The sequence below is a fragment of the Orussus abietinus genome, unplaced genomic scaffold (genome assembly GCF_000612105.2).
Source record: "Orussus abietinus isolate OABI.00-Male unplaced genomic scaffold, Oabi_2.0 scaffold11, whole genome shotgun sequence".
Taxonomy (NCBI): domain Eukaryota; kingdom Metazoa; phylum Arthropoda; class Insecta; order Hymenoptera; family Orussidae; genus Orussus; species Orussus abietinus.
The window spans coordinates 100,124-128,115 of record NW_019396016.1 but is presented as its reverse complement, the minus strand read 5'-3'; the positions used below and the strand labels follow the sequence as shown (position 1 = coordinate 128,115).

At 43.8% G+C, this 27,992-nt stretch overlaps 2 protein-coding genes across 4 annotated transcripts; one reads left to right on the top strand and one right to left on the bottom strand.

The window, feature by feature from the left end:
• Window positions 1-3: 3 nt before the first annotated feature.
• LOC105704130 (elongation of very long chain fatty acids protein AAEL008004) lies at window positions 4-23,019 on the top strand. 3 transcript variants are annotated; one of them, XM_012433092.2, is made up of 6 exons: window positions 4-356; window positions 14,024-14,128; window positions 14,285-14,556; window positions 16,885-17,068; window positions 18,361-18,476; window positions 18,613-23,019. In XM_012433092.2, exons 2-6 carry the CDS (start codon window positions 14,035-14,037, stop codon window positions 18,895-18,897), a joined length of 951 nt encoding a protein of 316 aa, XP_012288515.1. In that variant the 5' UTR covers window positions 4-356; window positions 14,024-14,034; the 3' UTR covers window positions 18,898-23,019. The 3 variants fall into 3 exon arrangements, with proteins under 3 accessions (XP_012288515.1, XP_012288516.1, XP_012288514.1); XM_012433093.1 differs by lacking the exon at window positions 4-356 and adding an exon at window positions 1,680-1,980; XM_012433091.1 differs by lacking the exon at window positions 4-356 and adding an exon at window positions 13,777-13,889.
• Window positions 22,954-27,672, bottom strand: LOC105704131 (elongation of very long chain fatty acids protein 7). Its single transcript, XM_012433094.1, has 7 exons — window positions 27,515-27,672; window positions 26,796-26,872; window positions 25,209-25,399; window positions 25,056-25,136; window positions 24,879-24,935; window positions 24,418-24,660; window positions 22,954-23,630 (listed from the first exon to the last, which is right to left on the bottom strand). Exons 2-7 carry the CDS (start codon window positions 26,854-26,856, stop codon window positions 23,472-23,474), a joined length of 792 nt encoding a protein of 263 aa, XP_012288517.1. The 5' UTR covers window positions 26,857-26,872; window positions 27,515-27,672; the 3' UTR covers window positions 22,954-23,471.
• Window positions 27,673-27,992: the final 320 nt, after the last annotated feature.

Sequence of the window (27,992 nt, the reverse complement as noted above, 5' to 3'; positions counted from 1 at the left end):
GTGCACTATCAGAAGTATCCTGAAATCGAAGGGCATCGGTCGGTCAGGCAGATTGGCGCAAACAATCGAGCCAGAAATTCGTCGCGTCGCGTTTCATTGCGAAATCCTCCCCAGGAGGTCGAGCGTTTTGCGATTTGCGAAAGAGTGAGTGCACCTCATTTTGTGCATCCCCACGTTGCAGATTGCACCGGCGTACCCGAAGTTGCTAAGACTTTGGATTCCTGTCTGTATAAATTTCCTTAATTTTCCATCGGACACTCGGAAGGACGCCGGGACATCCTGAAGTCCTCCTGGAAGCTTCGGCCTCGTCGGGGGAGGCTCTTCGGGAACACGCGGAGCATCGCCAGAGAGAGAACGTAAGTCGTGAGATATACCTCTTTCCCGGGAACACGTACAAAGATCATTGCCGCGATTACGCTCATCTTCGCCCTTGACTCCTCTGGATGACGAGGCTCGTCATCGCTGGTCTCAGTGAGCCATATTTGGATAATCCTTCGTCTCGGTTGTTCTTGAAGAGGTCTTAATCCCGAAGGGTGTCTCGTCACCGGTGGGTTTTTTCGCCACGACTTATCGATGGTATCACTGATATCACACGAGCCCCGAAATGAGTATTTCCTGGATTCCATTGCGTGCTTGAAGCTTGGAGTTTGTAAATATAGAGCGGAGAATATTAAGAAAAATATTTAGAGCGATTTTTGAAAGGTCCAAAGGATAGGACAAAAAGAAGGGGACGATTCTTAACGACACGAGATATCGGCTATCATAGGTCCTCAATATTTGTAGGGACTAAGTGCGTTTGTTTTGTGGATACGACTTGTCAATGCAGCAGAACGAGTATTTCCTAGGTTTTGAAGCGTGTTCCATTTCAAAGTTCTTGAATATAGTGCAGAAAAAAAATGCGAGGTTCAGAAAGGTTAGAATGACAACTGAGTTTTCTAACAATGCAGAAAATCGGCGATTCTAAACCTGCAATATCCGCGATGAACAATAGCGTCGGTTTTATTGACACGACATATCAATATTCTCATTTACACAAAAAGTTCCAAAAGAGCATTTCCTGGACTTCTGGCCCGTGCTTCAATTTCGAAGTTTCTGAATCTGACAGAAATGAAAAGTCCCGAAAGGTGGGATAGAAGGAAACCAGCGTTTCCCAATAAGCCAGGAAACCGACGACCCTAATCCGCCAATATCCGCGGTGACCAATCGCGGGTCGCCCGTTGCGGAGAGAGGAGCATTGTACAACTTTCTTAGAGTGACGTAACCCTGACCAGCGCGGTACCAGCGTCGAAGTAGCCGATACGCGTCGAGCACCAAACCTCGGCGCCGGTGGACCCCCGAGTGTTCTCGCCCGGAGGGAGGGAGCGAGAGAACGGGGCGGCCCGCGAGAGGGAGCAAGAGGGCGACACAAATAAGGAGAGTCGCACCGCGCGAAAGAGCGAGTCCCAATGCCCGACATAGTCGGATGGACGCGCTTAAAAAGAGAGAGACGGCGCCAGGACCCGGTAGGTGGGGAGAAAGAGAGAGCGCGAGACAGCGACGGGGCCAGTCCTCGAAGTGGGGTAAAAGCCCCCGGAGGACGTCTCCCCCACCGCGAAAACCCCAGGCCCCACTTCTAGCGGCGACTCGCCGTGGCCGGGAAAAGAGCCAGGGCCTATGGCGGTCCCAGTTCCCGAGGAACACCCGAACGGGCGGCACTTTGAGTCGTGCTTCTCGGACACGGCCTCCTCCCACCCGGCCCTCTCGCACCCCCGCGCCGCAGGACCCGGAACCGCCCCTGAGGTGCGGAAGAACCGCCGCCCTCGAAGGTCCGGCAGGAAGTGGCGGCGCGCGCGCGCTCTCCACCCGATGGACCTTTAGTGCCACAGGAGGCTGCCAGGTCCCACCGGAGCGATAGAGAGAGAGAGCGTCCGCCGCAGGTGCACGAGAGAAACCGAGAGGGAGAAATTTTTGAGGGAGAGGGAGAGGAGGCAGCCGGGCTCGGTAAGTTCGCCGGCTCCGACTTTGGGGAAATCATGATATCGGGGATGCACCGATGCGCCACCGAGGGATGCGATTCCTAGACGACCCTGCTTATCAGGAACAGATATTTTATAACATACAGAGGAGTACGGACCATTTTGCAACGTCTCTTGAATATATTATCAGGGCTCTTTGCACTATTTTTCAAATTTATATAATCGATATTAGAGGAAAGGCATTAAATGTTGGTCATCCGATGTTGATCTTGGCTTTGGGTGGTGGGCCAGGTTTCGAAACTCGTGTTCCGTGGTGATAGACGGGATTTCCAGCTCCGAGTTTGAATGCAGGGGATGCACGGTGTACGTCCACTGGTTGCAATTGCGCGGTCACCCGTGCGTGCTCTGTTCGGCGTCGATGTATACTCGTTTAATTCCGCGGGCTGCAATTTACGCCGGGCAATTAAGTCCCGGAGAAATCGGGTGATCTCGTTGTTGCTCGATAAGGAATTTTGTTTCCGCCGGTCGAATGTTCGTTTAGCTGTTGCAACCGACGTGCACTTTTCGGCCCGGTGGAGGGATCGGGTCAGCTAAGGCCGTTTTCCTCCGAGGTCTGGACACTTTCTCCCAAGGATGTTTGCGGTGCGTTTACGAGAGACTCGTTACCGCTCTTATGGGGAGCTGGTACTACTCAATCGGTTCAATTAATTCTCCAATTATTTAATTATTTATCCGAGGGGCGCACCGATATCTCGCGGATATCTTCTCAACGTTGCGGGATTTCGTTCGGCGAACTTCCACGTAGGTTCTTATGATCTATCGGCCAGAAGCGGTGCAAATGGAACGTAGGGACCAGTGCGGTAAATTGCCACCACTTACCGACGACTTACATAACCGTGGGGTTAGCGTTTCATGGCGAACACAATGATTCGAGGGAAACGGGAACGCCGCACTTAACGGGGAATTTGCGAATCGAGGGGGTTGACAGAAAATTCGAAAGTTCCGCGTGGAGGACATTGAACTTATTACGCATTTACTTATAGGATTTTTCGTCACTTATGCCTATTGCATTTTACTGGAAATTATTCGTTCTTCGGTGGACAAATTAATGGAGGACGCAAGAAGCGCGCTTCGGGTCGCGTCGAGGCGCCATTGGCGGCCATCTTGGTACCGACGCGGTACCACGTGGTTATTTTTTGGTACCGCGTTTATGGGTGTTTATTGAACTCGGATGAGGAAAATCTCGTCGATTTAGATCGCCACCACCTAGATTCGCGGATTTTCTTTAGAAACATCCCGTTACCATCACTGCTACCAACGGTTCCCATTTTGCTGCACCTTCTGCTGCCATCCTTGGTACCTCATCTTGCAGTGACCAAAAAACCACTGTCCCCGTTGCATAGTCACATCCTACGAGGACGCTGTTATACTTCTTTGCTCCACATCTAAGTCTTAAAGTGAATTGATACCGATTTCATTTACACTTGGACGAATACCGTTACTGCATCTTCCACGTTCGCCAATAGACGACAATGGCATACGATTCCGTTTTGCCGACGAGAGTAAACCTTCTCCTGGAACATGTATAATTATCTACATAGTTGCACCAAACCTGTACTTAGCTACTGCTCGTATCTTAGGACGCTTTTATCGATTATAACTTCTTATCACTTCTTCTGGGTGATTATGTGTATAGCCTGCGCCCATAAACAAGACTTGAGGTTCGATTTCATGTGCATTGATTTTCCTTTTTGTTAACATTGTTTGAAATTTCGAATTTTGGGGACAATGTTGGAAGTCATTGCCTCGCGATTGGATGCTATTACTTTTTTCCCCGCTACAATTACCCACGTAATTGCATCTCGCTGCAGTTACTGATATCACTGTGTAATCAATCACAGCATATAATGAAAAGTGTAAAAATAAATAAATGATGTAGTTAATTAGCATCACTTTCGATTTTCGCAAATGCGTTTTGCAGATTTTACATTTTTGTGGCTGAACAATTCGTTCGAGCCGTACGTGTAGTCCGTTATCGGCGGAAGAGATTGCTTTGCCATTGGCTGCTACTATCTTTCTACTCCGATGTTACTAGCTACGTGCCGGACAAGTGCGTGCAGCTATTGCCGGAGAAATGGCATGAAGAAAGCGTAGCAGGAAGCCGATGACGCGCCTCTATTACATCGCGAACTCCTTGCAGTGGAGTCAGCTGTCGCACGGTCGCGAATTACTCGTCCATTGATGACTCGCACAATAGATTCCTACTGGAAGTGAGGACAGAAAAGAAATCCTCTAAGGCGCCAGGAACAAAATAAAAAAAAAATAAAACATAAAATGCAACTACAGCTTCCGGAGACCATTAACGTCGCATTAGCGGGCGTCGTTACCGGGTGCACCGAAGAAAATGCACCTCCACTTAAGTTCCCAAAGGCATTCATGAAATTCCGTAACAATAATTAAAAATCCGTTTATATCCTTATTTGGGACGCACTCACTACTCTCTTTTTATTTTTGCAACGGTTGCAATGGCAAACGGTCATATCGAATCTCCCTCGGATTTAAGGGTGGCGCCGGAGTTCTTGAAGAAATGGGTTGTAGGAAAATTGCTCAATTCCTCCTAGTTACTTAAATTGTAACCCGTGTATCTTTCATTGTTATTTAATATCTGCGTTAACATCTCGTAATAGATGTGACAATGTGCGAGATATCGTCGAAAAGACAGCAGAACCAAATTTTATGAATAAAACTGTCATGGGGTACTATTCAGGTGAGGGGACCTTTTTCTTTTTCGATCAGTTGTGATCGGCCCGGTTTTTCGCAAAAGCGGCCCTATTTTCAGTCGCTGGGGAGTTTCGAAAGATTATCTCGCTTTCACTTTCCGTGCGTGGAGAGGCGCGTGTGCACTTGCTCGGTGCCCGTGCATGTACGCGCTAACACGCGTTTGCATAATATAAATCGGTGGCAGACTCGGTTCACTCGTCGTTGAAAATCAGCCGATTGGAACCGGGACTCGGGAGACGTTTTAACGATTTTCTTCGATGAGTGGTAACGACGCGTAGTTTCTTCTTTCGGCCTAAGGATCAGGGTCGCGTTATCGGGTTTACGATTACGGCACTATTGGTAAAGATGCCGAGGACTTAGTTCATGCCCAAGAAGGAGGGAAGCGGAAAAACCGACACTCTGCTCCCAGGATATGTGTCATCCTTCCTTCGAAGAGATCCAGGATCCTCCGGCGCACCTTTGTACCTTTGTCCACAAACTTGATCCCCGCGTTTATTGTCAATCAAACGTGTTTTTTAGTCATGATTGAGGTACGTCATTCCGCGATCAACAGGCAAGGGTTGCGCCGGACGGAGAAATTCTGGGGAATAAATATTTATGATAAGTCGCCGCGATTAATTCCACGTTAAATACCAGTGGAACGAGCATACTAAATCGAACTTCGACGTAATTTCCGCAACGTGTTCGAGGAACAAGAATTTGACACCGACTAGTGACAAATGACCCGCCGAGATAGGAATCCTTTTGGCTGGGGTCAAAATTCCCATTTATCTCAGCGGAAATTTTCCCGCGGTCCTGAGAATCGACTACACTGAGAGAAAAAAAAAATCTTAATGAACCAAAGAAATATTTTTTTTTAATTCATGGAATAATTATCTTACTCTAATGAACTGGAATAAATTGGATGCAACATTGTTCCGGGATTGTGAGCATTTATTTCAGTTTGTTTGGGTTAAAAAAAAAAAGGGTTGTTTGGGTTCTTCGAATTAACGAAATATATTTCCTCGATCCAATGGAACTTTTTTACCTCACCGTACCAGCTACTTAAAATGTCTTCCAGCAATTATTAAACACCAGATACAAAGAATTTAACATTAATAAAATGAACGGAACATTTCGTGACTGAATATTCACGTTACCAGAATCAATTAAACCGGAATTATCTGAGATCATTGATTAATGAAATTCTGAAATTCAACGAGCTGATAATAAGTAAGAAAGATTAAATCAAGCGGCCAAAAGTACCTTTCTGTATACTGTAATAAATAATTTAAGCCCTTACATACATAATCCTTATAATGTTGACATGGTTGTTCGTGTAGTATAGCATATGATGAAAATTCTAACCCAGTTAATTTCTCGCCGAGAAATTCTTGAAAATGTGCTGCAATGGAATATTAACGAAGGATTGTTATCGGAGGAACTTCTCTCGATTCTCGGGAGTCAGGAAACGATGGCAAAGACGTGTTGTGGAAATTCGAACCGTATCGCAGGTGGAAGCAACCTTGCGAAAGAGACTACATATCGAAGAGTCTCGTGCAACCTCGGAAGCATAATGATTGCACATAGGGCGACAAGGTGCAGTTGCAGTGCTATGCACGAGTAGGGTCATCGGGATCGCCATTGCTATGCGACGCGACCTCTTCTCGGGGACGAAGAGTGGGACCGACGAGATGTCCTTGCGGGAGGGAAATTTATTTTCCCATAAATCCCGGACGATGCGATTGCCGCAACAACGTAAATTATCGATGCCGCGTTTGAATTTCATCCAGGCCCCGATAGCGATGACGCCGGCTTCTGGGTTGTGCAATTTCCCGATCGGACCGTCTCGTCGATTTCGCGACGCTCGTTCTGCTTCGTCGGCGAAACCCGAAAATCGCATTACACCGCACTTGGGAAATAACTCGAAATGCGACGCTAACGAAGCAGAATCGACGGAGCGAAGTGCCCGCCGCCATTTTCGGTTTCTTCACCGAGGAGAGGACGTTCAGCCGATTTTGGTTTAATTCATTTCTTGGGCTGGTGTATAAGTCGTGGGTGATTTTAAAATAAATTTTAATCGTTAAAAAAAATTTTTTTTACTTATGTATTATATACCATTTTAAAGCTCGTTTTTTTTTTTTTTCTGTACTTCTCGTTTTACTGTTTGATCGTGATTGTTTTCAGCGGATGTAAGGGTAATATTAAGGATGACGTTTTAGACCACTGGTCGCTGTATGTGGCTTTGTTAATAATTGTAGGACTTGGGAGTGGGGTGTGTATCCGTGTTATGGTCGACGTCGACGAGGCGGTATATCGTTTTGATGATCGTGTGATCGTAATTTCTCGGTGGCTTTGAGTGGGTAAAAAAAGTTTAATGTAAAAAAGAGTGTTTGTCACTCTTCTGGGTCTTTTTATATCCCGGGTATATGTCTTGGATTTTTTTCAGATACATAAATATTATGTATATCCGCCTCCGGATATGGTCATCGAGGGTTATGTCCCTGTCAAACCGTGCTATTATTGGCGATTTCTGCGTGCAGGGCGCAATTTATCGAAAAATGTCTCGAACAAAAGTTACTTAGTATCTTGTTTTATACAATTTTTGTACGAAACGTTTTTTAAAATGTTCAACCCTTTAGGCCGAATATTTCATTCAGCGTAAGGGTTGTAACGGACTGCGGGTGAGTTCGTTGGTTATAATGAATTAAAATTGCGGGAATTTAAATAAATTTCGAACTTTGGTGCCTTATAAAAAAAAGCCACTTTCGCGTTAACCTACATGTCGGCGATCGTGGATCCGCCTTTAATGCTATCAAGAAACAAGTTCCACGTCTTCGGGGGGCACTTTCAACGCATTCCGAATGTGGTGAACTTCGTCGGGCCCGAACTCGTCAAGGGACGCTGCAAAATGCACTTTGGCCCCGGATTAAATATATTTATGCAAAAAAGTTAATATTTTAAAAAAAGGAATACTCCATAAATTACGACATAACATTCTTCGGTGTTAAGTCATAACGAATGATCCAATTTCCGGATTGAATACCCAGTTTTTAATTTATCTCTGATTTTCATAAGCCCCCTTCACGGTCTCCAGTTTCTCCTCTTTTTGCAATTGCATTCTGTCGTCCGATCCAGGGAGAGTTTACCGATCCTGAAGTTTCTCTCCATCGATTGAGGTGTGGTGCTGGTCATCTCGACAGCCATTATTATTATCGTCGATCGTACAGAGCCTTCATGGGATTTAAATATGACTGAAAAAAGTGGAGACGGTGAAAATATAAAATTCATTCAACTCCGTGTAAAGGAAGAATTCTTTTTCACGCGAGTTTTTAACTATGATCGATTTCCCTTGTTTCCTTTTAGTCTGTATATTTAGTGCGATTGATAACAGACGGAGTGAAGAAGTCGGTAGAAGATTAGAAAATATCCGGTTCACTTTCTCGAGAGGGTCGATTTTGTCATTTTGCGTGCGCCTGAAAAATCGGAATTTTCCTATCTTTTATCGGACTGACAATTTTGCTCCTTTTTGAGCTGATTGTTTACTATAATTATTCGACTCTTTTCCCGCCGTTTCTAAAAATCTGCTTTTCCGGTTCCGGTAACGCACGAGGCAGGGAGTGAAATAATAGGGAAGAAGTTTGGCTACTTTTGATGAAAAAAAAAAAAAAAAAGAAAAAGATTTCAACCGTTCGCTCGAGTAGGTTTTCAGAGCCACGAGGAGAGTAACCTGTTTGCCTACCAGGAAGATTCTTTTTTCGCCTCGAGGATGTTATAAAGGCCCATTTAATTTCTCGAATTTTACGACTGACCGATCGACTCTTCTTTTTCACGACAATTTATCATCCCAAGTTCGGCGGTATTTTTCCCAGAGTCGATTATGACGTCAATTTCAGTATACGTCAATGCTTTCATGATACAAGTTCAGACCATAGCATGAACCCCGCCACCAATAAACATATTCAATCTTTTCCGCTGACAGTTACTATTCCATCATGTTTTTTCATAATTCCTCCGTAAGACCCCGCTTAAAAAATATCAAATTAAAATTCCGTACTTCCAACACGGGACCTCTGAGGTGTCTATCACGATAAATAACTAAAATTCCTTCAAACACAATTAAATTTGCAGTGTTAAAAAAACAAACCGTAGTGCTTTCATATCCACTGAATTGTTGGAGAATTCCCTTTTCACGAGTCCCTTTTCAAAATCCCGAATTGAAATTGCGTGCTTCCTGCGAAGCTATCCGCGGTCTCCACTCCTATACATTGTAAATGTATTTATTTTAGATTTAAATTTACAATAGAAAAACATAAGCGCTTTGTACTTCCAGTGCACCGACATGTCTACAGGTGTTCCTTGCAAAAGGGGCGAATTTTTTTGTCAAGTTCAGGTTTTTCATTTATTTTTCTCCGCAAACCCGTTTGCATTATATAAACCAAGATGGCCGCTCGAAAGACTTTCTAAGGTTGAGTATCTCAGGATCAAGGGGAGTGTTCTCGACGTCGGCGTTGAGGTGATCGATGACAATCGATGACGATCGGTGACTAATGACGAATCGATCTCGATCACGTGCTGATTGGAGCATTGGCCATCGAACTCCTGGGTAACTCTCAGTCGGGACATTCGATGGGAATACGCGTATAGTGATCTGTACTCTTTACTTGCAAACCGGTTGCCGATCGAGCCCCTTCGCGGACGTCGGCTCGGCACAGAAACCATACGAGAAGATCGTTTCTTCCCGTTGGCCCACATTTCACATAAAACTGACCTCCACCCTTCTTCCTTCTCTCGCCCTACTCGGCGCTCAAACTCGTCCCAGATCGTTTACTTGTATCGAAATCGATATCGCCGACTTTCCCAATTTTGATCGACCACTCTCGCATAATCCATTTTACATATTTATATTTTTCCACGTATTTCTTTTCAACTTATTTCGTCAAGCACGCGGTTTTCCGAGGAACGCGTGCAGTAACGTGAGAAAGTTGAAAGTGGAAATTGGCGGGGTGACTGGAGTTTACGGGCTCACACGAGAGAGTGCAGTTAGTGTCTGTAATGTAATATGTGATAATGAAATTCTATTTAGGGGCATTGATCTTCTCGAGGAAGTTAAGTTGAAGTGATGAAAAATAAAAGAGTCGACTCGGCCGAAGAGCATAACATTTTAGCGTAATTTTTAATGGGCACCCTGAAGGGGTTCTTTTGAATACATTTTTGCCTTATTTTCAATGAATAGATTGTGACAATAAAATTCTATTTTGCAGTTTTGTTTTTTGATTTTATTTGAAATTTTGAAAAACGTATGACGGGGCTCGTTTCCACTGCATATTTGAAATGTGTGATGATGAGATTGTGGATAGTTTTCTTTTTAATTCCATTTGATTTGCAGAAAATGGAGGGGTTGCTTTGGAAAATAGCTTTTCGCTCTTCACTTTTTAATGGGTTGTTTAAGAGGGAAATTGGAAGCAAGGGAAGCGACCTTGTTCCTCGGCGAAAGTATTACGTGTATACCTTCGCTCGTAGCGGAACAATCATTTTACCGTAGCGAGTTCTGGTAACGACAGTTTCTAGGTTAGGTCGGCATAAGACCTTATAAAGGCACTAATAAAATACCCGGGTAAATCACCGCTCGTGAATAATAAAATAATTAAAAAATAATATTCACTTTCTCCGATGATTCATCTGAACCAAAGTTATGCAATTCACACCCAATAAGAATCCTTGTGAATAATTCTTTTGCGACTCGCAATCGTACGTCATTAAAACTATTAAGTGCATTTCTTTTTATGCAGGGTTCGGCTCTATCGAAAGGTCACTTGAGACATAAACGCTTGTTCAGTGCTGGGATTGTTTTATAATTTCCGGTCTCGCTCCGCCATGCCATTCCAGTGGATTACGAACGACAATTACCATTCAAGATAAGTGCGAAGTGACCATCGAGCTAAAGAATTTCTCACGGAACTGATCTGCCCATTAATTTCGATTTGCCTTGTCCTTAGCTTTATCAGAAATCACCATCTCGGCTCAAGCGATGAACACCAAAATAAAAAAAAATTTAATAGTAAAAATTTTAATAAAAATCCTATTGCAATATTTTCACTATTGAATGTTTTAAATACAAGGAAAAAAATAGATTAAAGACATCGGAGGGTAGTAAATCCTCGTTCCGCTGGCGAGCATCAGAAATGCATCCCTATATGCAGCGCTGCAGCGGTGCAGCTCTCGCTAAGCCCCATGACTTTCTACCATATTTTCCCGGATTTCGCTGGAATAAACGGCGAATCGGTGCTCGTGCAAAATCGATGCGTGGATAGGTTAGTACTGGGGTAATCCGACATTCAGACTCGAACTTAGGCGAGTAATTGCGCGATCCGAGCCTTGCACATGCAAGTGCACCAGCGGCTCGTATCTCGGTATCTCGATGCGAGACGGTGAATGGCCGGTTCCCCATCGGTTGGAAAAGTAAAACATCATCCGAGGGAAACACGTGTCGCAATGGAGAAATTGCCAGTTATTACGACCCTTAATGGACGTATGTGCGAATGCACTTAAGAGCGACTTGCATTCATCGGCGCACCTGCACACAACGAAAGGACACGCGAACCGTTCATTGGCGTAACACGGTGACTTGGTTGTGCGTTAATGCAAGCATAGCTCGGTGACTCGTATTAGCGATTTCGTAATGGCTTTTTATTAGAGGCCGTTTGCCAGGATTTGAAATAATCGCCGTATACCGAATGGATTTCGCGGACGCGAATCATGACCCGTGGGAGGAAGTCGCGGAATGCACACGCATGAATAATACATTTACATTTTTCGCCATGGAACCGTCACCTCTGATATGCACATTACAACTGCTTAATAAGGAAGGGAATTAATGCTCAATCGTTCGTCTCGGAAGGAAAAATCGGTGGCACGTTGGAAGTCATACTCCTACGTTTATGAGAATTATTTTAATATTATAATTAACTGGAAAAGAAATAAGCATTTCACTTTACTAAACGAGTCCCTTTCGTAACACGGGAACTTATATGTACTTCTGTGTGATAAGAAGTTTCACTTAAAAAGGGATGGAATTCTTAAAAAGGTTCTTCTAATTAACGGAATTAAATTCATCGTGAGGTGCTTTTTTTTTTCTTTAGCTCCGTGAGAAATAATACAAATCATGAAAATCACTCATGACGGGGCAGAGTTACTGAACAAATTGAATTAACAAGTCGGTGCGCAGGTGAAGCAAGGAATCGATAAGAGCTTTCCGTGATTACGGCTTGGTGTCTAGAGCTGCGCACTCCGTGAGGACTTTTTATGACCTGTTCACCGAGATTTGAAATAATGATATGCCTCGGGTGTCGATAGATCAATGGAATGTGTTGCTGATGGATGAGGATATTGAAACGGAGTTGCAATGTAATGCACTTCCCGTTTGCGGAAAAAGCCGCCTGCGGGGAAGACCAATTAGGTCTTGATTAACAATCAATGCTTATTGAACACAATTTTTTTCTTTTCAATCGGTTACCTCCTTACAATCAACAGTAATCGTTATTAGAAATCCATCGGTGGACCATGAACTATGGAAAATAATTCTCCGACATTCCTTACGCTTCCCTTCAACATTCTTTGTCGACTCTGCACTGATAAAAATATCTGTAAATTTCATAGAATATGAAAATACAAGCTTGTACCAAAACTTCAAATTTTACGCGTTGATCGAAATTAGTTTTCGACATTAATTTCCTATAAAAAATTTTGCGAACATCTGGAATTTTTTTATTTAGTGGAACTTTGTATGTTAAAAATGTATACCCGTGCGTGTAAAATGTACAAACACTTTCGACAGTCATAATTTGCTTTGACGACTGACAATTAACCATGTCAGGAAATTACGACGCGGAAGAAATGGGAAACCGATTACGGTAACCTGCAGCTCGTAGGGTAATTTTCGTCTTTTTGGCTTTTAATTCCTCGTTACGAGGGTTTCGCGTAACGCGCGTTACGACTTTGAGTAATCTCACGTAATAGTACTGCCGTCCCGTGCTTTCATTGAAATCACCGGTTTTTGCCTTCCCGTTTGATCGACATTCTACGATTTCCTCGGCATAGGGACCTTTCTCGGATCCCCGATTCTTGAAAATGTTTCGAACGTACCGAATAATTATCCCCTGACTTTTTTTTTCCCGGTCCAAAAAGAGCCGGAGAAATGATTTTTCTGTTCCCCTCGATCGGGCCAAAGTGTCCATTTCTCGGTTGACTCGTTTCTGCATTTCAGACGTTTAGCGATGCATCTGTTGGCTACACCTTCCTCGGCTTCGATTTTAGAACATACCGAATATCCAGCGATGACGCAAAATGACGACACGTGGAGGTCGTTAAAATTACGTAATACTTGTTGGTCTTTTAGACATAGACCGGGATCATCAGCGAATCCATTAGTGCTTGTCCAAGGTCAATAATGATCGTTTTATCGGGGTGTCATTATGAAACCGGGAGTCTCGTAATGTCGATGATCTTCGATATTCACGAATTTCTATTACGAATTTAAAAAAAAAATCACCAATCTTGATATTGTCATATTTGAAAATAAATAGGAAATGGAAAACACGATACTTGGAGTTTACTCCCTAAAAACGCTTAGGTTGTTTTTTTATGCTTCTTACCATTTTAATCGTATCACACGACGGTGAATTCGACGAAACTCAATTAGCTTAAATATGAGAAACGTACTTTTAGACAAATGGTCTAATTTAGGCAAACTCATGCTATATGTAATTTTTAAATTTTATGTACAAAGTTACATTGCATTATGCTTGTATAAATTATACACCGCATGCCAGAGGATTAACGTCGATTCACCTGCGACAAAAAAAACAAGAAATCTCAGCGGATTTCGGTATCTCCGTTAATTTCGGCACAGCATCCGTGACTGAACTCGAAACGACATTTCCCTTATCAGGAGATAATGGATCGCCTTTCGACGCGTGACAAAGACATTCAACTTGATTGGAAAATAAACAATATCAAGCGTCGAATTTCGAGGGTCATAAGATTGAAAAATTCAGCTCGAAGTTCAGTTCATCGGAGTCGGAGGTCCCGAAAAGAGTGCAGTGCAGACATTGTCAACCCTCATCGTTGAGGCACTCTGCCAAGGCAGAAAATCGTCTCCCACAATTCCCAAAAGTAACTTGCACGTTACTCGAGTCGACGAGAAATTATTTCTCCGATTACTCCTGGTCGCTGCGTTATCCCTTAATTTTATCCCAAGCTCTTTCTTTTTTTTTTCTTCCGGCTGGTAATTAATTTCTCGATTGCAGGTAAAATCCCGATGAACACCAGCAGTACACAGCCAACCGAGATGTCGAACATCTACAACAATTCCGTGGTCCGCTTCTACCATCACACATTCTACGACCTCGCCGGTAAAATCTATTTTCCATTTCTCCAAATGCGTGTAAGTGAGAATCTTAAGTGGTGTTCTATCTCTTCTGGTTTCTTCATTTTTTTTGATGATTGATGGGCTACCGTGTTAGGTATTTAGTCATTGTTAGATACGGTACAAAAGTCGGTTTGCACAGATCCACGGACGAGGGATTGGTTTCTGATGTCGTCGCCGGTTCCTGGGGCGAGCATAATGATCGGCTACCTTTACTTCGTGCTTTCCTGGGGCCCCAGGCACATGGAACACCGGAAACCGTATCGCCTTAAGAACGTTCTAGTCTTCTACAACTTCCTCCAGGTCCTCCTCAGCATCTGGCTATTTTACGAAGGCCTCGACGCGGCCTGGCTCAGGAAATACAGCTGGAAATGCGAGCCCGTCGACTTCTCCAATTCTCCAGAAGCTCTGAGGGTAAGGTCAGGGTTCTGCCCCGAAAACCAAGACTGTACAAATCTCAACGTAAAGACAATGCATTGCTTAATTAACGGAAAATATGATTTGAGTCCATTATTTATTAAAATAATAATTGAGCCATGATCTTGTTACTAGTTACAAATTACTGAATAATGGATTCTGTTACTGTTAATAGTTATGAAAATAATGCCTAATGGAATTGCAATGCTTTACGGATAGTAATGCACTATTTGCAACTCAACAGTTTAGTCGATAACGAAATATCCAACATTTTTCCACCCCTTGAGAATTTCGGTTTGATGGTCTGTGTTACGATTTCATTATTTAGAAATGAACGCCGACTTTTTGTCACGTCAGGTCAAGCTTGACTATATTCTTGTCGAGGGTTTCGCAATATGGATGAAGGATTACACCGTGAACAGCGGAATGTCATTCCTGGATCCAGTAATATAAAAACACCGAGTCATCACTTTGGCCGAAAAAAAAAAGGCGGAAAGTCCATTTCCTGAGCTCTGGACAGAGGTTAACCTCGTGGACGGTTTGAGAATCTTTTGTCTTTCCAAATGTTTCTGGAGTTCCGGGCATGGTAGGATGTATGGACCTCGTACACTGATCTATTTTTTTTTCTGTGTGTACAAACAGTCTAATTGAATAGAAAAAAAAAAAAATAGGGCGGTTTCTTCCTCCTGTTTATTTTTTCGTGAATTGCGCGTCCAAGATGGCGGCAGTTTATCCGCAAGAGAGAACGGCTCCTCTGATCTTTCTCTTTTCTTTTTTTTTTTCCGCTGTGTTCGTAAGAATATCGAGGAAATTTCCGGGCTCCATATATGTCACGCCAACCATTCCAGCTCCCATTTTTATCGAGGGGTGTTTCTTAACCTAGTCCGCGGAAATTATGTGCAATTTTGACGTAACTCGTCCACGCGTAACTCGGCGTAACTCCTGTTAACGTAACGTCACTTCTTTTCGAATAAGCCGGGAGATAAGCGGTCAGATGGTTCCGGATCCGCAATTTTCTCTCAAGTAGTCGTCGATGTAACGCGTGATCGACGTGGTGCAATTACGACTGAGCAATTCCAATCCGTGCCGATTTTTTCCGGGTATTAAGGAGGACTCGGGAGACATTTAGCGCTGGAGTCATCCAATTTTCGCCATTTTCTAATCACCGTGGAAAAGTCTCATCGCGCGGTCTCATCGGGGAATAAATGTGTGACGAAATTGCAATTACTTGCGAATGCTCTCGGTGCGTCACTGACGTCTTGAGATCCTGTCCTATCGGCTCCAGAAATCCCGGGTACGAAAATAGACCCCCGAGTTTCCTTGACTCAGACCCAAAATAAAAAAGTTCAACCGATAAAAAGGATACCGCGACTCTGGCGGCGAATTTTTTCCTTGATCAAATCCGGATTTCGAGGGGCGGGAGAGGTTTTTATTTTTTTTATTTTCTCTTCGAGGGGATTTTGTCATTCTAAATGGTGAAGAGTCTTAGGAGTATTGTCAAGTTCAGTCCTGGATATCCTTTGTTAAGGAAGGTCAGTGCGCGGGATTTACACCTCCTCAGGCCACGTAAAAGGAAAGCCGCTGTGGGAGGGGAAACTGGCAGTGAGAGTAAAACTTTTCCTCCTTGAACATATCGCCGCCGTCCCGCGGGCAATAATTACGCCAGACAGGCCTTTTTATTTATAACAAATCGGAATACGTCTTGATCGAACCGAAAGCGAGAATTAAAATAGGATATCACGAGACTTGATCCAGGTATTACTGGTCTGCAATAATTGTCAGCACCCAAGTTAACAAATGTAGAGCGATAGTTGCATTTACAATCTCCATTAACCTAAAATATTATATTAAGATTATGAGATAAATGCTACTGGGATATGATTATTTCTTAACGGGAAAGCTACTTAATAATTCCTGCAATGGCACCTTCAATCACATGATCATATTTTGAAGTAGCAATAAAAGAAAGTTCCTTTCAACTATTCATTACTAATAAAATCACATTAATGCGATAGTGTTATCTGTTATCTGAGGGGTGAATCGTTTATGAAATATTTCTCTGAACTGGGTATACCATATCATATAAAACTTTACAACTTAAATATTGAGGCTATGAGATAGGTCTTGACATCCATAGAATTACATTTTTTAAATACATTTAATAAATGTCTAAATAACAAATTTAAAAAAATTGAAATTTCACCATTCCTGTACTTTGCATAAACGAGGCCTCTTTTACATCGCCTTGAATGTATTATCCTGTAATGGATCGTGAGAAATTAATTTTTACTTTCTGAAGGTGATATGAATTGTCTTTTTACATAGATCGCCCGAGGTGTGTATATCTACTTCCTGGCGAAGATCTCCGAGCTTTTGGACACGGTCTTCTTCGTGCTGCGTAAAAAGGAGAAGCAGATAACGTTTTTGCACATGTACCATCACACGGTGATGCCTCTGATATCATGGGGGGCCACCAAGTACTATCCAGGAGGACATGGCACGTTCATAGGTACGTACCTCGGTAATTAACTCGTTGGACAATATAAAGTTCCTTCGTTTAACCACCACAATGCCAGTTACTGGCAAGAATACCAGAGACATTCATTTAGTCCCCGCAATACTTGTCTCGTTCGTCTTCTCGGCGAGTTTTCCATGGCTAAGAGTCGTTGCTCGTAAACTCGGCAAACATGAAGAGCACTACAGAAGTCGTCGTAAATACCGTATAAATGTATAAATCCGCGCATAAATGTAAACGTATAAACGTGTATAATGTAAAGAAGCTGCAATTGTTCCGGAACGTCGAGGATTCCATCTGACAAAATGATCTCTCAGGGTTTGATTACCCCCGAATTAATTATTGTAATTACGGGAGGCACGAATTACTGGTATTTAATGATGTAAAGATGAAGTGAGATCATTCCATCCGGGAGACTTTATGTTACATGTTCGACTAAACGCTCTTCAGGTATTATCGCTTTACTTGAAGGGGGCGCGTCATAAACCCGAAGAAGTGAGCTGTACGCGGAACGAACGCCAAATAACCCATTTGTTAACAATTGCCTCCTTAATATGCGTGCAATGAGTGTCTAATAACACATTAAACTTCGTGCGTGTCGTAAAGTAATGCCGTAAAATTCTCGCCGCGTTATTTTGTGACTTCTAACAGTTTTGTATGGAATAGCGCCATGTTTGGATCATATCTATTCATAGATATTTATATGCCTGAGGGATTAATATGCGTGCAATGAGGGTGCAATGCCACATTAAACTTCGTGCATATGGTAAAGTAATGCCGTAAAATTCTTGCCGCGTTACTCTGTGGGTTCTAAAAACTTTGTATGGAAAAACACCATTTTGGGTATATTTTTATTAATGGATATTTATGTTTGAATGCCTAACATACGCGCAATGAGTGTCTAATAACACATATTAAATCCTATGCACATGGTCCTATGCCATTCATATCACCGTAAATAGCTGATCGATGTTCCTTAACCCTAATAATTCCATTCAGTGATAAAATATAAAAGTTCCGCCGCGTATTGTGGACTCGAAAAACGCTAGCCGGTAAATGACGTTTCTTGCCCGTCTTCATTTATGGATATGAATATATGCCGAGTATTTAATATTGTCCATCGAGTGCGGAGTTTCCGTCGCGGGTAGACTGTCCGTTTCTCCCGTCACCTCGGCAGCGGAGCCAGTCTCGACGAATCGAAAGTCGTCGAGCAGTCCTGCCCGCGTTTCCATATGTCGAGATATGTCGCAGTAAATCGATACCGACGAGTCGTTTTCAATCGACAGGGGTCATCAACAGCTTCGTCCACATCGTGATGTACGCGTACTACCTGCTGGCGGCGTTGCTGCCGCAGTACCAGAAGTACCTGTGGTGGAAGAAGTACATAACGACTCTGCAAATGGTACGGTGTACACGCACAGTCTATACTCGGTAACAGTAGGAGACGCAAAGATCGGCTCGCTCTCGATCCGCGCTTTCACCGGCGGAAGCGAGGTCTCCTCTAAACGATTCCAACGGCCTCCTTATGATCTCTTCAGGGTCAATTCTGCCTGGCGTTCGTGCACAGCTTCCAGCTGCTCCTCTACGACTGCGACTACCCCCGGTGGTCGTTGGTCCTGATCCTGCCGAACGTCATGTTCTTCTACTTCCTCTTCTCGGATTTCTACAACAAGGCGTACACCTCGGCCGAGGAGAAGAGGGAGAGCCTGAGGAACAAGCTCGAGCAGGAGGCCGAGAGGAGCCGGAAGGAGGAGGAGATCGACACCCACCCCAGGAAGATCACCAACGGGGTCAACCACGAGGGGAAAGCGAAGAAAGCCTGAGCCGGGGGGCGGCTGGGCGAACGGCCGGGAAAAGACGTCCGCGCTGCCGATCGACCTCGGCTCGCACTCAGGAAACACGCGTAGACACCGACCTCGGCTCTTCCGGGTAGAACTTAAGCGAACGCGACCTCCCGATCGGACCTTCCGGCCGACTCCCGGTCGGCCCGACCTGGTCGTCGCCGGCCCTCCCGAGGGACCTCTTCGCGCTGGCTGGGACTTCCGGCTGGGGGCGCGCACCTCCCGGGGACTCTTCAGGGGGTAGAATCGAGCTTCCGCCGTTCCCGGATCGGACGTCTTCCCGCAATTCCTGACCGTCCATCCCGGAGGAAACCGACCGATCGGATGGGGCGAGGGGAAGTTAGTCTTTGGTTGGTCGGGTCGACTCTCTTCGAGGTTGACGACATGGTTGAGTCTTTTTGAGATTCACTTCGCGGCTCTCTTCGAGGTCGACCTCTCGCTCAACTCTCTTCGAGGTTCTCGACCGATCTCTTCAACGTCATTGTCTCGACGACGAGGTTAACGTCATGGTTAACGCGGTTGACGTCATGGCTAACTCTCTCCGAGATTTATTTCGGGACTCTTCGAAGTTGCCATTGCGATTAACCCTCTTCGAGATCGACTTCACAGCCCCCTCTCCCCGAAACGACTGCTTCCAAAATTAATCGACCTCTTCCCACCTATGGACTTAGGATATATGGTTTCCAAATGCGTAATCACTGCTTGGACGTTCTTCCGACAGCACCAAGATAAACAGAATGCGAAAAGGACGATCCTTTCTTTCTTGCTCAGATAGTCTGTCGCCATATTGCGCTTTGCCGCCGTTTTCCAAAATCATAGAAAAAATTAGAGAAAGAGAGCGTTCCCTGTTTATTGCCGTCACAGTTGAATCGGCATTTGGGGTCCATACGATCTACGTCCATGATCCCATCCGCTTTCCTTCAGGACCCGAATTCGAGTCCGTAAGGATTTTTTTTCGCATACGAATAGCTTCGCATAAAAAAATTGGGCATTGCTGCAAACAGCGTGATTGGTCAACACTTGAAAGTCGTATGCGAAACTGTCACTTTGCATGCGAAAGTTGATCGTATGGACTCAAGAATCGGGTCCTAGGTCTCTCTTCAGGATTCTCCGAGGGGCTATTCACCTGGAAATCAGTGAAAACGGTTCCCTTATTTGATAACCAATTGCCTTTGACGTCATGCGATAAGCAACAACGTGATTCGGTAACAAGTGACGTGCGGCCTTAAAATCGCGTCATAGTTTCCACGTATTCTAACGATTTCCCGTGATTTATGTTCGTGATTTTCGGTTGATTTGCCCGTGATTTCGAGAATTAAATTTCATCATTTTCTACGGAAACTCTCTCGGGATTTTCCGAGCCTTGTCAGTCTTCGCTCGCGAAATCGAGCGGTCGAGTGACCGATCGACGATCGAATTCCTCGTTCGAAAGCGATCCCTCCCTAGATCGAAAAGATCTTATTAAGTCTCCCCCTGCTTCCCCTCATCGGTCTGAGGTTTCCTACCGTGGGGCATATAGATCCCTACTTTACCTGCTCGACGGTCCGGTTTCATCGGGCGTATATGCGTCGTAGAATTGGGTCAGCGTGTTCCCTCTCTACCGCTCAACATTAATCGGCGGCTGGACTGGCCGAAAATACATATAACTGGGAGTTTGCTCACTCACTCGAGATATTAAGGAAATATTCCACGGCCAAAGACAATGGTCGAGGGCGCGGCTCGCCCAGTCAAAGTAGACATTAGAAATCCCTGGAAAATCTCCAGAATTCAGGTTTATCCCACTCTTCTGAATATCTAGACTCAGTCGCGACGTCGCCCTACTGCTAGAACAGGGAATTGAGTAATTAATAATTGACAGTAAATTAATAAAAGAAAAAGTGATGCGGAGAGTGCGGCGACTCGCGATCTCTCCTATGCAGGTGACTTCGACGACGCTAACAGGAGCCGCAGATTTCGAATACAATTAAATACTCTAAATTATGGAAATAGTGGCCCTGGGACACGTTCTCCATTAAAATGAATGTAGTTTATTGTAGTTTATAAGGCGATATGGAAGCGGAAAAGTCAGTTGTTCATGAAACTTTTCTGTCAATTGGGACTACCGAATTGTTTGAAATTTTACCGCGTGAGGATGGAGGCTCTAAGAATAGTCCTGGCTCTCATGTAGTTTCATTTGTTTTTGTCTTATACAAAATTAATAAAATGTTTATAGACAAGTTTTAACAAAATAGAATTAATGGATGTAAGGACCTATCTTAGGGCTTTTATATTCAAGTGGTAAAATTTTATACCATTCGGTAGATCCGGTTCAGAGAAAAATTTCATAAACGAGATTACTTAAACGCTTAAATTCATGCCGCCTTAAATAGGCAAAGTGGTAATAATTGGACTGTATCGTACAATGCCGAGGACTTCTGTCTTAAGGCCGTGGGATATTTTTTAGGTACGTTAATACAAGTCTATCAAATAATCCGATCGCTTCCGAGAGACCGTCATCGATTAACGGCGACTTAGACCTGGTTAACTCGTTACTGTAGCAATTAATGTTAATTAGGTATAGGAGAAGTTAGATTGTCAGGTACTTAGATAGTACAAGGTACTGGAATCGGCGCCGAGATTTGCGAGGCTCACCTGCACGGTGAAGTCTTCCCTGATTACATTCGTTTTTCTACATTTTCTACCTTTTTCTACCCCCTTCCGATTATTCGAGACGAAACAACTGTTGAAACGATTTCGCGACTCTTCAGCTACTTTTCGACGGTGTAACAAGGCCCAAAGATGGTGGATTATTGCCAGAATCGCGCTCGCAGCATCCCTGAGGAGCAGGCCCAAGACTTCTCTTCGACTTTCTTTCCTGATTTCCCTCTTCCTTATCTTCCTTAAGGTCGCGCCTACTCCAAATGCTCATTACGCGCATTCGATAGCTTTAAATACCGAAACAGGCGCGCGACCTATGCGTGGAAATTTTCTATGTATATTTATACATGTATACGGTACATCTATATATGGAAAGCATACATGTGCGTATGTACTCGGCGTTGAACTCATACATGCTCGATTCTGCCCTCCACCTGAAGTCGCGTTCTCGTACGAGTCTCCCTCGGTCGAGAAGTTCAATTGAAGCTCGGAATTTCGAGGAAGTCTTCCAAAATCAACTCGCGTACGTGATAAGGGAGGTGATCGCGCATTGATAGCGTAATGTCACTGCAATGAGTCAATACGGGATTTTTCCGACGCAATAATAATAGCTTGCGAGTCAGATGTTCTTCTCCTCTCCGCCTTTTCGGCCGCGAGTCGCCTCTTAAGATGGCCAGACGACGACAAATCGTAGCGATTTGTAATCTGCGCAGTTAAATCAAATTCCTCGGAACCTTTCTGCGGAATATTATTTGTTAATTTAGTCGAAGTATTATTTATTCCCGCAGGAAGGGGAAAATTTTATCAGCAACGTTGTCCTTTGCTAAAAGTGCAAGTTTCTATTTTCCGCGTGGAGTTCCACGCGTTTCGATAAATCTGCGCAAATGTAGTCGGTGTAGATAAACCGATTGTACATGTCAACTCGTTCCCATGAACTGCACGAGGGAAGATATTACTAACCGTCGATTAAATTGCCGGTTAAATTTGTGCAGATGTTCTTGGTTACGATTAGTCGCACGTGCGTGGCCATCTTTATCACCGTCAATCACTGTTATCGCGGTCGTCTTTATACTACATGCGGCATTCCTGGAGGTGTCATCCCTCCCCGTTTCCGGAGGGCTAATACAAAAATCCCCTGTGGGGAGACTAACGTCAGGTGCACTGTCAATTCGACCCCCTAGCCATGGATAATCGTTTACCCTAAAACCATTAACAAGATGTCCGGTAGAAAAGAGGCGCCCTTTTTGTACCGACCGCCCTTAAATCAAAGAGATTCGAGGACGACCTTTAACCTGGTTCACCTGGGTCGCGTCGACGAAGGGATATTTTATCCGAGGAAGTTTATACTAGGAACGTGCTTAACAATTAAGGAGGACTAGGTGATATAAGCTCGGTCGAGAATTACGTTCACCTTTTGTATAATATCACGATTACACACTTGCTGTACAATAAAGCATATTCGTAGAACATCAGTCGTTTGTTTCGCGTGACTGTGTCAATAAATAACAATTAATTAATTAACAAGCGTATCTCCTCCGTACTCTCAACCGAGGAATCCGGGGGGAGGTCCCGATTTCGATATCCAAACTTACTCCTAGGTAACGTCTCGCGTCGTGTCGGTTTTGGTACCTTCGAAAGAGTTCCTCGTCGAGAGATTCAGAAAAGCTCGAAATTTCCCGACGAGGGACGCCGAGAGAGCTTTCATCAATTTATCGAGGCAGGTTTTCTGGGCTTCTCTGCATTTCATCGGCCCTTTTTTGGAAAAATGGCCGACGCCCTTTCAGGAGAACCTTTAGCCCTAAAGTTACCTTCCACCTGTGGACTGGTATCGGACACTTTGATCCAACTTCCGCAGCCGAGGAGAAGAATTGCATTGTACATTGTTTACATTTTCGCGAGAACGCGAGAGATTCTTTGTTCTAGGCCTGTTTCTTCTTGTATGCCTTCCGGTAGAAGTCGCTGAAGAGGTAGATGAAGATTACGACATTCGTGACGAAGAAGTACGTTACACCCTTTGGCATCTTGCAGTCCATTGCCAGGACGAATACCAGGTAACTGAGCATCAAGCCGAATTGAATCTGTCACAGTAAGATAAGGTTATCAGGATTCTCTCTTGCTTGCCGAGTTATTAGGCTGTTCCATAAGTTCGCCGATATAATTGTAAAAATTCAAGAGTTCACATTTTCGTGGCTAAATTAATCCTTGAGTACTTTCACTAATACTTTGTACAAATTTCGTGTTTCTCGTATCGTAGCATACATTTCTCCGATTTTCATTTCGAATGATTCTGGTTTTAGTATACATTTGCGTGTGAAAGTGTTCGAAATATCGAATACATGTACTCGACCTTTCCGTTGGAGTCGGGATTGTTCGAAATTCAGCATACATGTATCACGTTTCCATTTCAAGTACTTCCGGTTTTACTACACATCTGAATTCGAAAGTGCCGAAACATCGAATCGTCTTAAACAATGCAATCTCATGGAGACCCAAACACGCTCTTAAAATTCAGATTTCATTTTTCGAAAAAAAAAAAAAATTTGTTTTTACCCCGGACAAGAACGAAAAAAGACATTTTTTTTTTCGAAAAATTAAATTTCGTGATTTTTAAGACCTTCATTAGAGCTTCCTTAATCACGTGGGAAAGTTTCAGATTGCACCTAGTTTATAGAAAAGTTTTATAAAAATTTTCATGTTTTGATATATACAGAACGACCCTTTAATCTCTTAATTAAATATTTCGGGATTAATTCGGGGTGGAATCGGATTTAAAATCGTTTCGGTGGAACGGATAAATTTGGAGTGATTAGATGGTGAGTGGACAAACTTCATGCCATTCAATCCCAGTCTACACATAATGCTTACCAGCTGGATCCACGTCATGTACTTCTTCCACCAGATGTACTTCCTGTACTTCGGCCCCATGGCGGCGATCATGTAGTACGCGTACATGATGATGTGGACCGTCGAATTAAGGAATCCCAAGACAATGCCCTGCTCACCTGGCGCCAACTTCAGGTAACACCAGGAAAATAAGGCGGTCACTGTATGATGGTACACGTGCAAGAAGGTCACCTGATTGTTCTTCTTGCGCAAGACAAAGATGACCTGGGGAAAAGGAGGCGCATGGTAATTCTTTGAATAAACGCCCCAACAAACGGATCTCGGTCCGAACAATTGTCATTTCACAAGCGGGTGACTCGTTCACCGCGAAAAAGTCGATTGATTTCGCAGTGGGTCTCGTATTTGCAATAAGTCTTCCGGCCCGACTGCCGTTGCGAGATCCCGATTGCGCGGCCATCTTGGCAATTCTTGTCCGCACTTACCGTGTCCATAAGTTCGACGATTTTCGCAAAGAAGTACCACCAAGCAGCAGAGTACAACTTTAGGGTGGGCAGCAAACGAAGCGACGGAAGTTGCAGGAGCGACGACATGTAAAAAAAATTGTCGCACGTGGATTAATCTGCCGGATGGTTTTTTACGAAGACGTCGGACGTACTTACCTCGGTATACGCGCTCTGTGTTAAGACATTTGGGTTCGCGCAATTGCTGTTGAGTAACTGCTTCAAGTCGTGCCGAAAGACCTGGAAGACGAGTATGTGAGGTTAGGTCGATCCATTGTTAGTTTGGATTAATAGAAAAGTGAAGATGCTCACCAAGGAGGATAGCCATATGCTGAAGACCACCTGGATGGCGTTGTACACTATCATTACGGTCTTTAGCTCGAAGGGTGGCCTTTTCTCCATGAGCTTTGGTCCGATTTTTATCACAAACGCGAGGTACATGGCCAGGATGCAAAACACCGGTCCAGGGGATCCCATAAGAAGCCATGTGTCCACCTTAGGATCTGACACGTAGGATTTATATTTACCATATTTTTATATTTTATTTTCTCTTTCTTCTTTAATATAAACGTGGATTTATCTACTCATGTAAACCGCGGCGATATATGATACGAGTCTTACGACACGGGAAACAACGACTCATTGTGCAGGAATTTGCTTATTAGAGAGTTTTATTCCAGGTCATTATAAATTTTGGATACGTTTATATTAAACAAGGCTGATTCTCTATCTACTTGATTACTTGTTTATCGGGATTTAATATAATTTCAAGATATCTTGTAAAGTCCACTGGGATCTGTTCTCTCTCCCTTATGATTGTTTCGCGTGTACATATGTTGCATTAAATGCATTAAATGCACGATATATTCGAGATTGCTCAATTTTTCATTAACTCGTGTTCTGTATTCTTCTCGAATAAATGTATTAATGAACAATTACCAGCGACTCGAAACTTCCTAGCAGAGGATCTCGGCTCGTTCTTCCGGCAGTTAAATTTTAATTAATATTCATACGTCAATTTTGTCGTCACTATGAAAGAAATAATTGTGTACTAAGCAGTACAGTAATTTGCAAGTGCTGACGCGGTTTTTCAAATTTGCAAAAGAAGCGAGGCGGGATCTTTCTTGCAGGATTTTCGGGTCGTCCTCGAAAGGAGGATTCTGTCGGGGAAAAGCATGGCACCATTATTGGGGTTTAACCGCCGCCTAGCAAGTGTTAACCATGACAATGACTATGGTACCTCGGCTCCGTATCGTCATAAAATTTTAATGTGCACAGGAAGCAACGTTACCCGCCATTACGGCGCGTCCTCGTTTTCCGTAGCAAGAGGCTTCGGATCATCTCGTAACCGCTTCCAGATTTCTCCTGATACTTCCCTCACTTCCCCCTTTTCCAGGTACGCTTCTAATTTTTCCATTTTCGAAACTCTTCCAAATTCATTCACAATGAATCCCCCCAACAATGCCTCATTTTCATGCTCGCGGAATCAATGCGGCATAAGGTGTCTCCAAGACATTCCGTGTCGGTTTTCCGCGCGCATGGAAATGAGGGGAAACACCCGGAAGATATTCCAATCAACCTCTCTCGCAAACTTTTCACGAGTCTCACATAGCCGCTTACTTTATATGCCACTTAAAATTTTCAAATTGATTCCGAAAATTTCCGGAAGTATTCTCTGGACATCTTCTCCAGAATTGGATCCTCCGTATCTCTAGGTAAGTTATTATATCACCGCCTCTGATTATGGAAAAATTTCGCGCTTAATTTTCATATTAATAAACCTCTAACCGAGTCGTTTTGAGATTCGTCCTAAGGACGAGTTTGTTAATTTAGTTACTCTCATTTATGTCCGCTTCACATACTAAAAAAAAATATTGTTTCATGGGTTTTTTGGCTTACCCTTGTTCGTCTTGATAATTTCATCGTAGTTGCTGACGACCGATCGAATAAGGCTCGCCATGTTCTTCGGAATTTGGCTGCAAAGAGGGAAACTTTAAGGGCAAGTTCACGAAGCTAGTGCTCTCATTCGCTCTTTTTAAGGTGACATTAAAGTCCCGCCGGAGGGTTTCATTTATGAAACTTTCCTCCGAACTAGGTGCACCGAATCGTTTAAAATTCCACACGTAATTGCGGGATCCCGGAATAAGGTCCTGACCCAAGAAACTTGAATTTTCATAAGAAATGAAAAAAATGTTTACAGCCAAATTAACTCACGTGGTGCAATTTCAAACAATACGGTACACCCAGTTCGGAGGAAAATTTCATGAGCGATTTATCCCTCACCCTCCAGTTTCATATCACCTTAAAGTAACGAGTCAATCGTTCACGAGACTTTTTTCCGAACCGAATGTACCGAATCGTATCAAACTGACGTGAACATGTAAATCCAAGAAAGGACCTCACACCTATGAAATTTCATTTTTGATATAAAAAAAAAATGTCTAAACATCTGTAGTCAACCTTTTGAAAAATCAAGTTTCTTCATTGCCAGGACCTTTTTTCATTGCCTCTAGATTAACGTTGTCATTGTTGAGACGATTTGGTGTATCCAGTTCGGAGAAATGTTCTTTTTCTTTTTTCCTTTTTCCACCAACTTTTTCATGCCACTTTAATATCACCTTAAGGACTCGGCCGAGCGAGAGGACTGACGGTGGAGTCGGCGTCGACGGGGCTTGGGTCCTTCGTCCTGGAGGAAGGGCTCCTGCTATTCTCTCGAAGGAGTCCCCTGGCCGCCGGTCCTCGTCGAAGCCGGTTGCTCGTCTCCGGCTTTTCTTGAACTGACATTCGGTGCACGACTTTGTACGCTCGGAGACCATCGCCGGCGCTTTAGGACTCCCCACCAGAGCTAACTCCTTCCGCCTTTCGTCCACCGGGAAGGTAGAGGGCACAGGTGGGCCCATATCGTGTATGGCACGTATCACGCGTGTCATGCGTGTAAGGTGCACTCCGGGTGCGTGCGTATCGATGCAGCTCTGATAAAAAAAAAAAAAACAATCACGAAAGTAATCCACGTACGGCTCGCGACGCGATAACTCCGAGGAGGTGTGATAATGGCGATAATGGCAGACTATCGCGTTCCGGGGGATAATTTTAAAT

What these genes read in the sequence shown, in the direction of transcription:
- LOC105704131 (XM_012433094.1), bottom strand. Translation starts at nt 26,856, where the DNA reads ATGGCGAGCCTTATTCGATCGGTCGTCAGCAACTACGATGAAATTATC. An exon ending in TCGTCGAACTTATGGACACG is followed by an intron (nt 24,661 to 24,878) that starts GTAAGTGCGGAC and finishes CCTTTTCCCCAG; the next exon opens with GTCATCTTTGTCTTGCGCAA. An exon ending in ACATGACGTGGATCCAGCTG is followed by an intron (nt 23,631 to 24,417) that starts GTAAGCATTATG and finishes TTACTGTGACAG; the next exon opens with ATTCAATTCGGCTTGATGCT.
- LOC105704130 (XM_012433092.2), top strand. Translation starts at nt 14,035, where the DNA reads ATGAACACCAGCAGTACACAGCCAACCGAGATGTCGAACATCTACAAC. An exon ending in CACATTCTACGACCTCGCCG is followed by an intron (nt 14,129 to 14,284) that starts GTAAAATCTATT and finishes CGGTTTGCACAG; the next exon opens with ATCCACGGACGAGGGATTGG. An exon ending in ATTCTCCAGAAGCTCTGAGG is followed by an intron (nt 14,557 to 16,884) that starts GTAAGGTCAGGG and finishes CTTTTTACATAG; the next exon opens with ATCGCCCGAGGTGTGTATAT.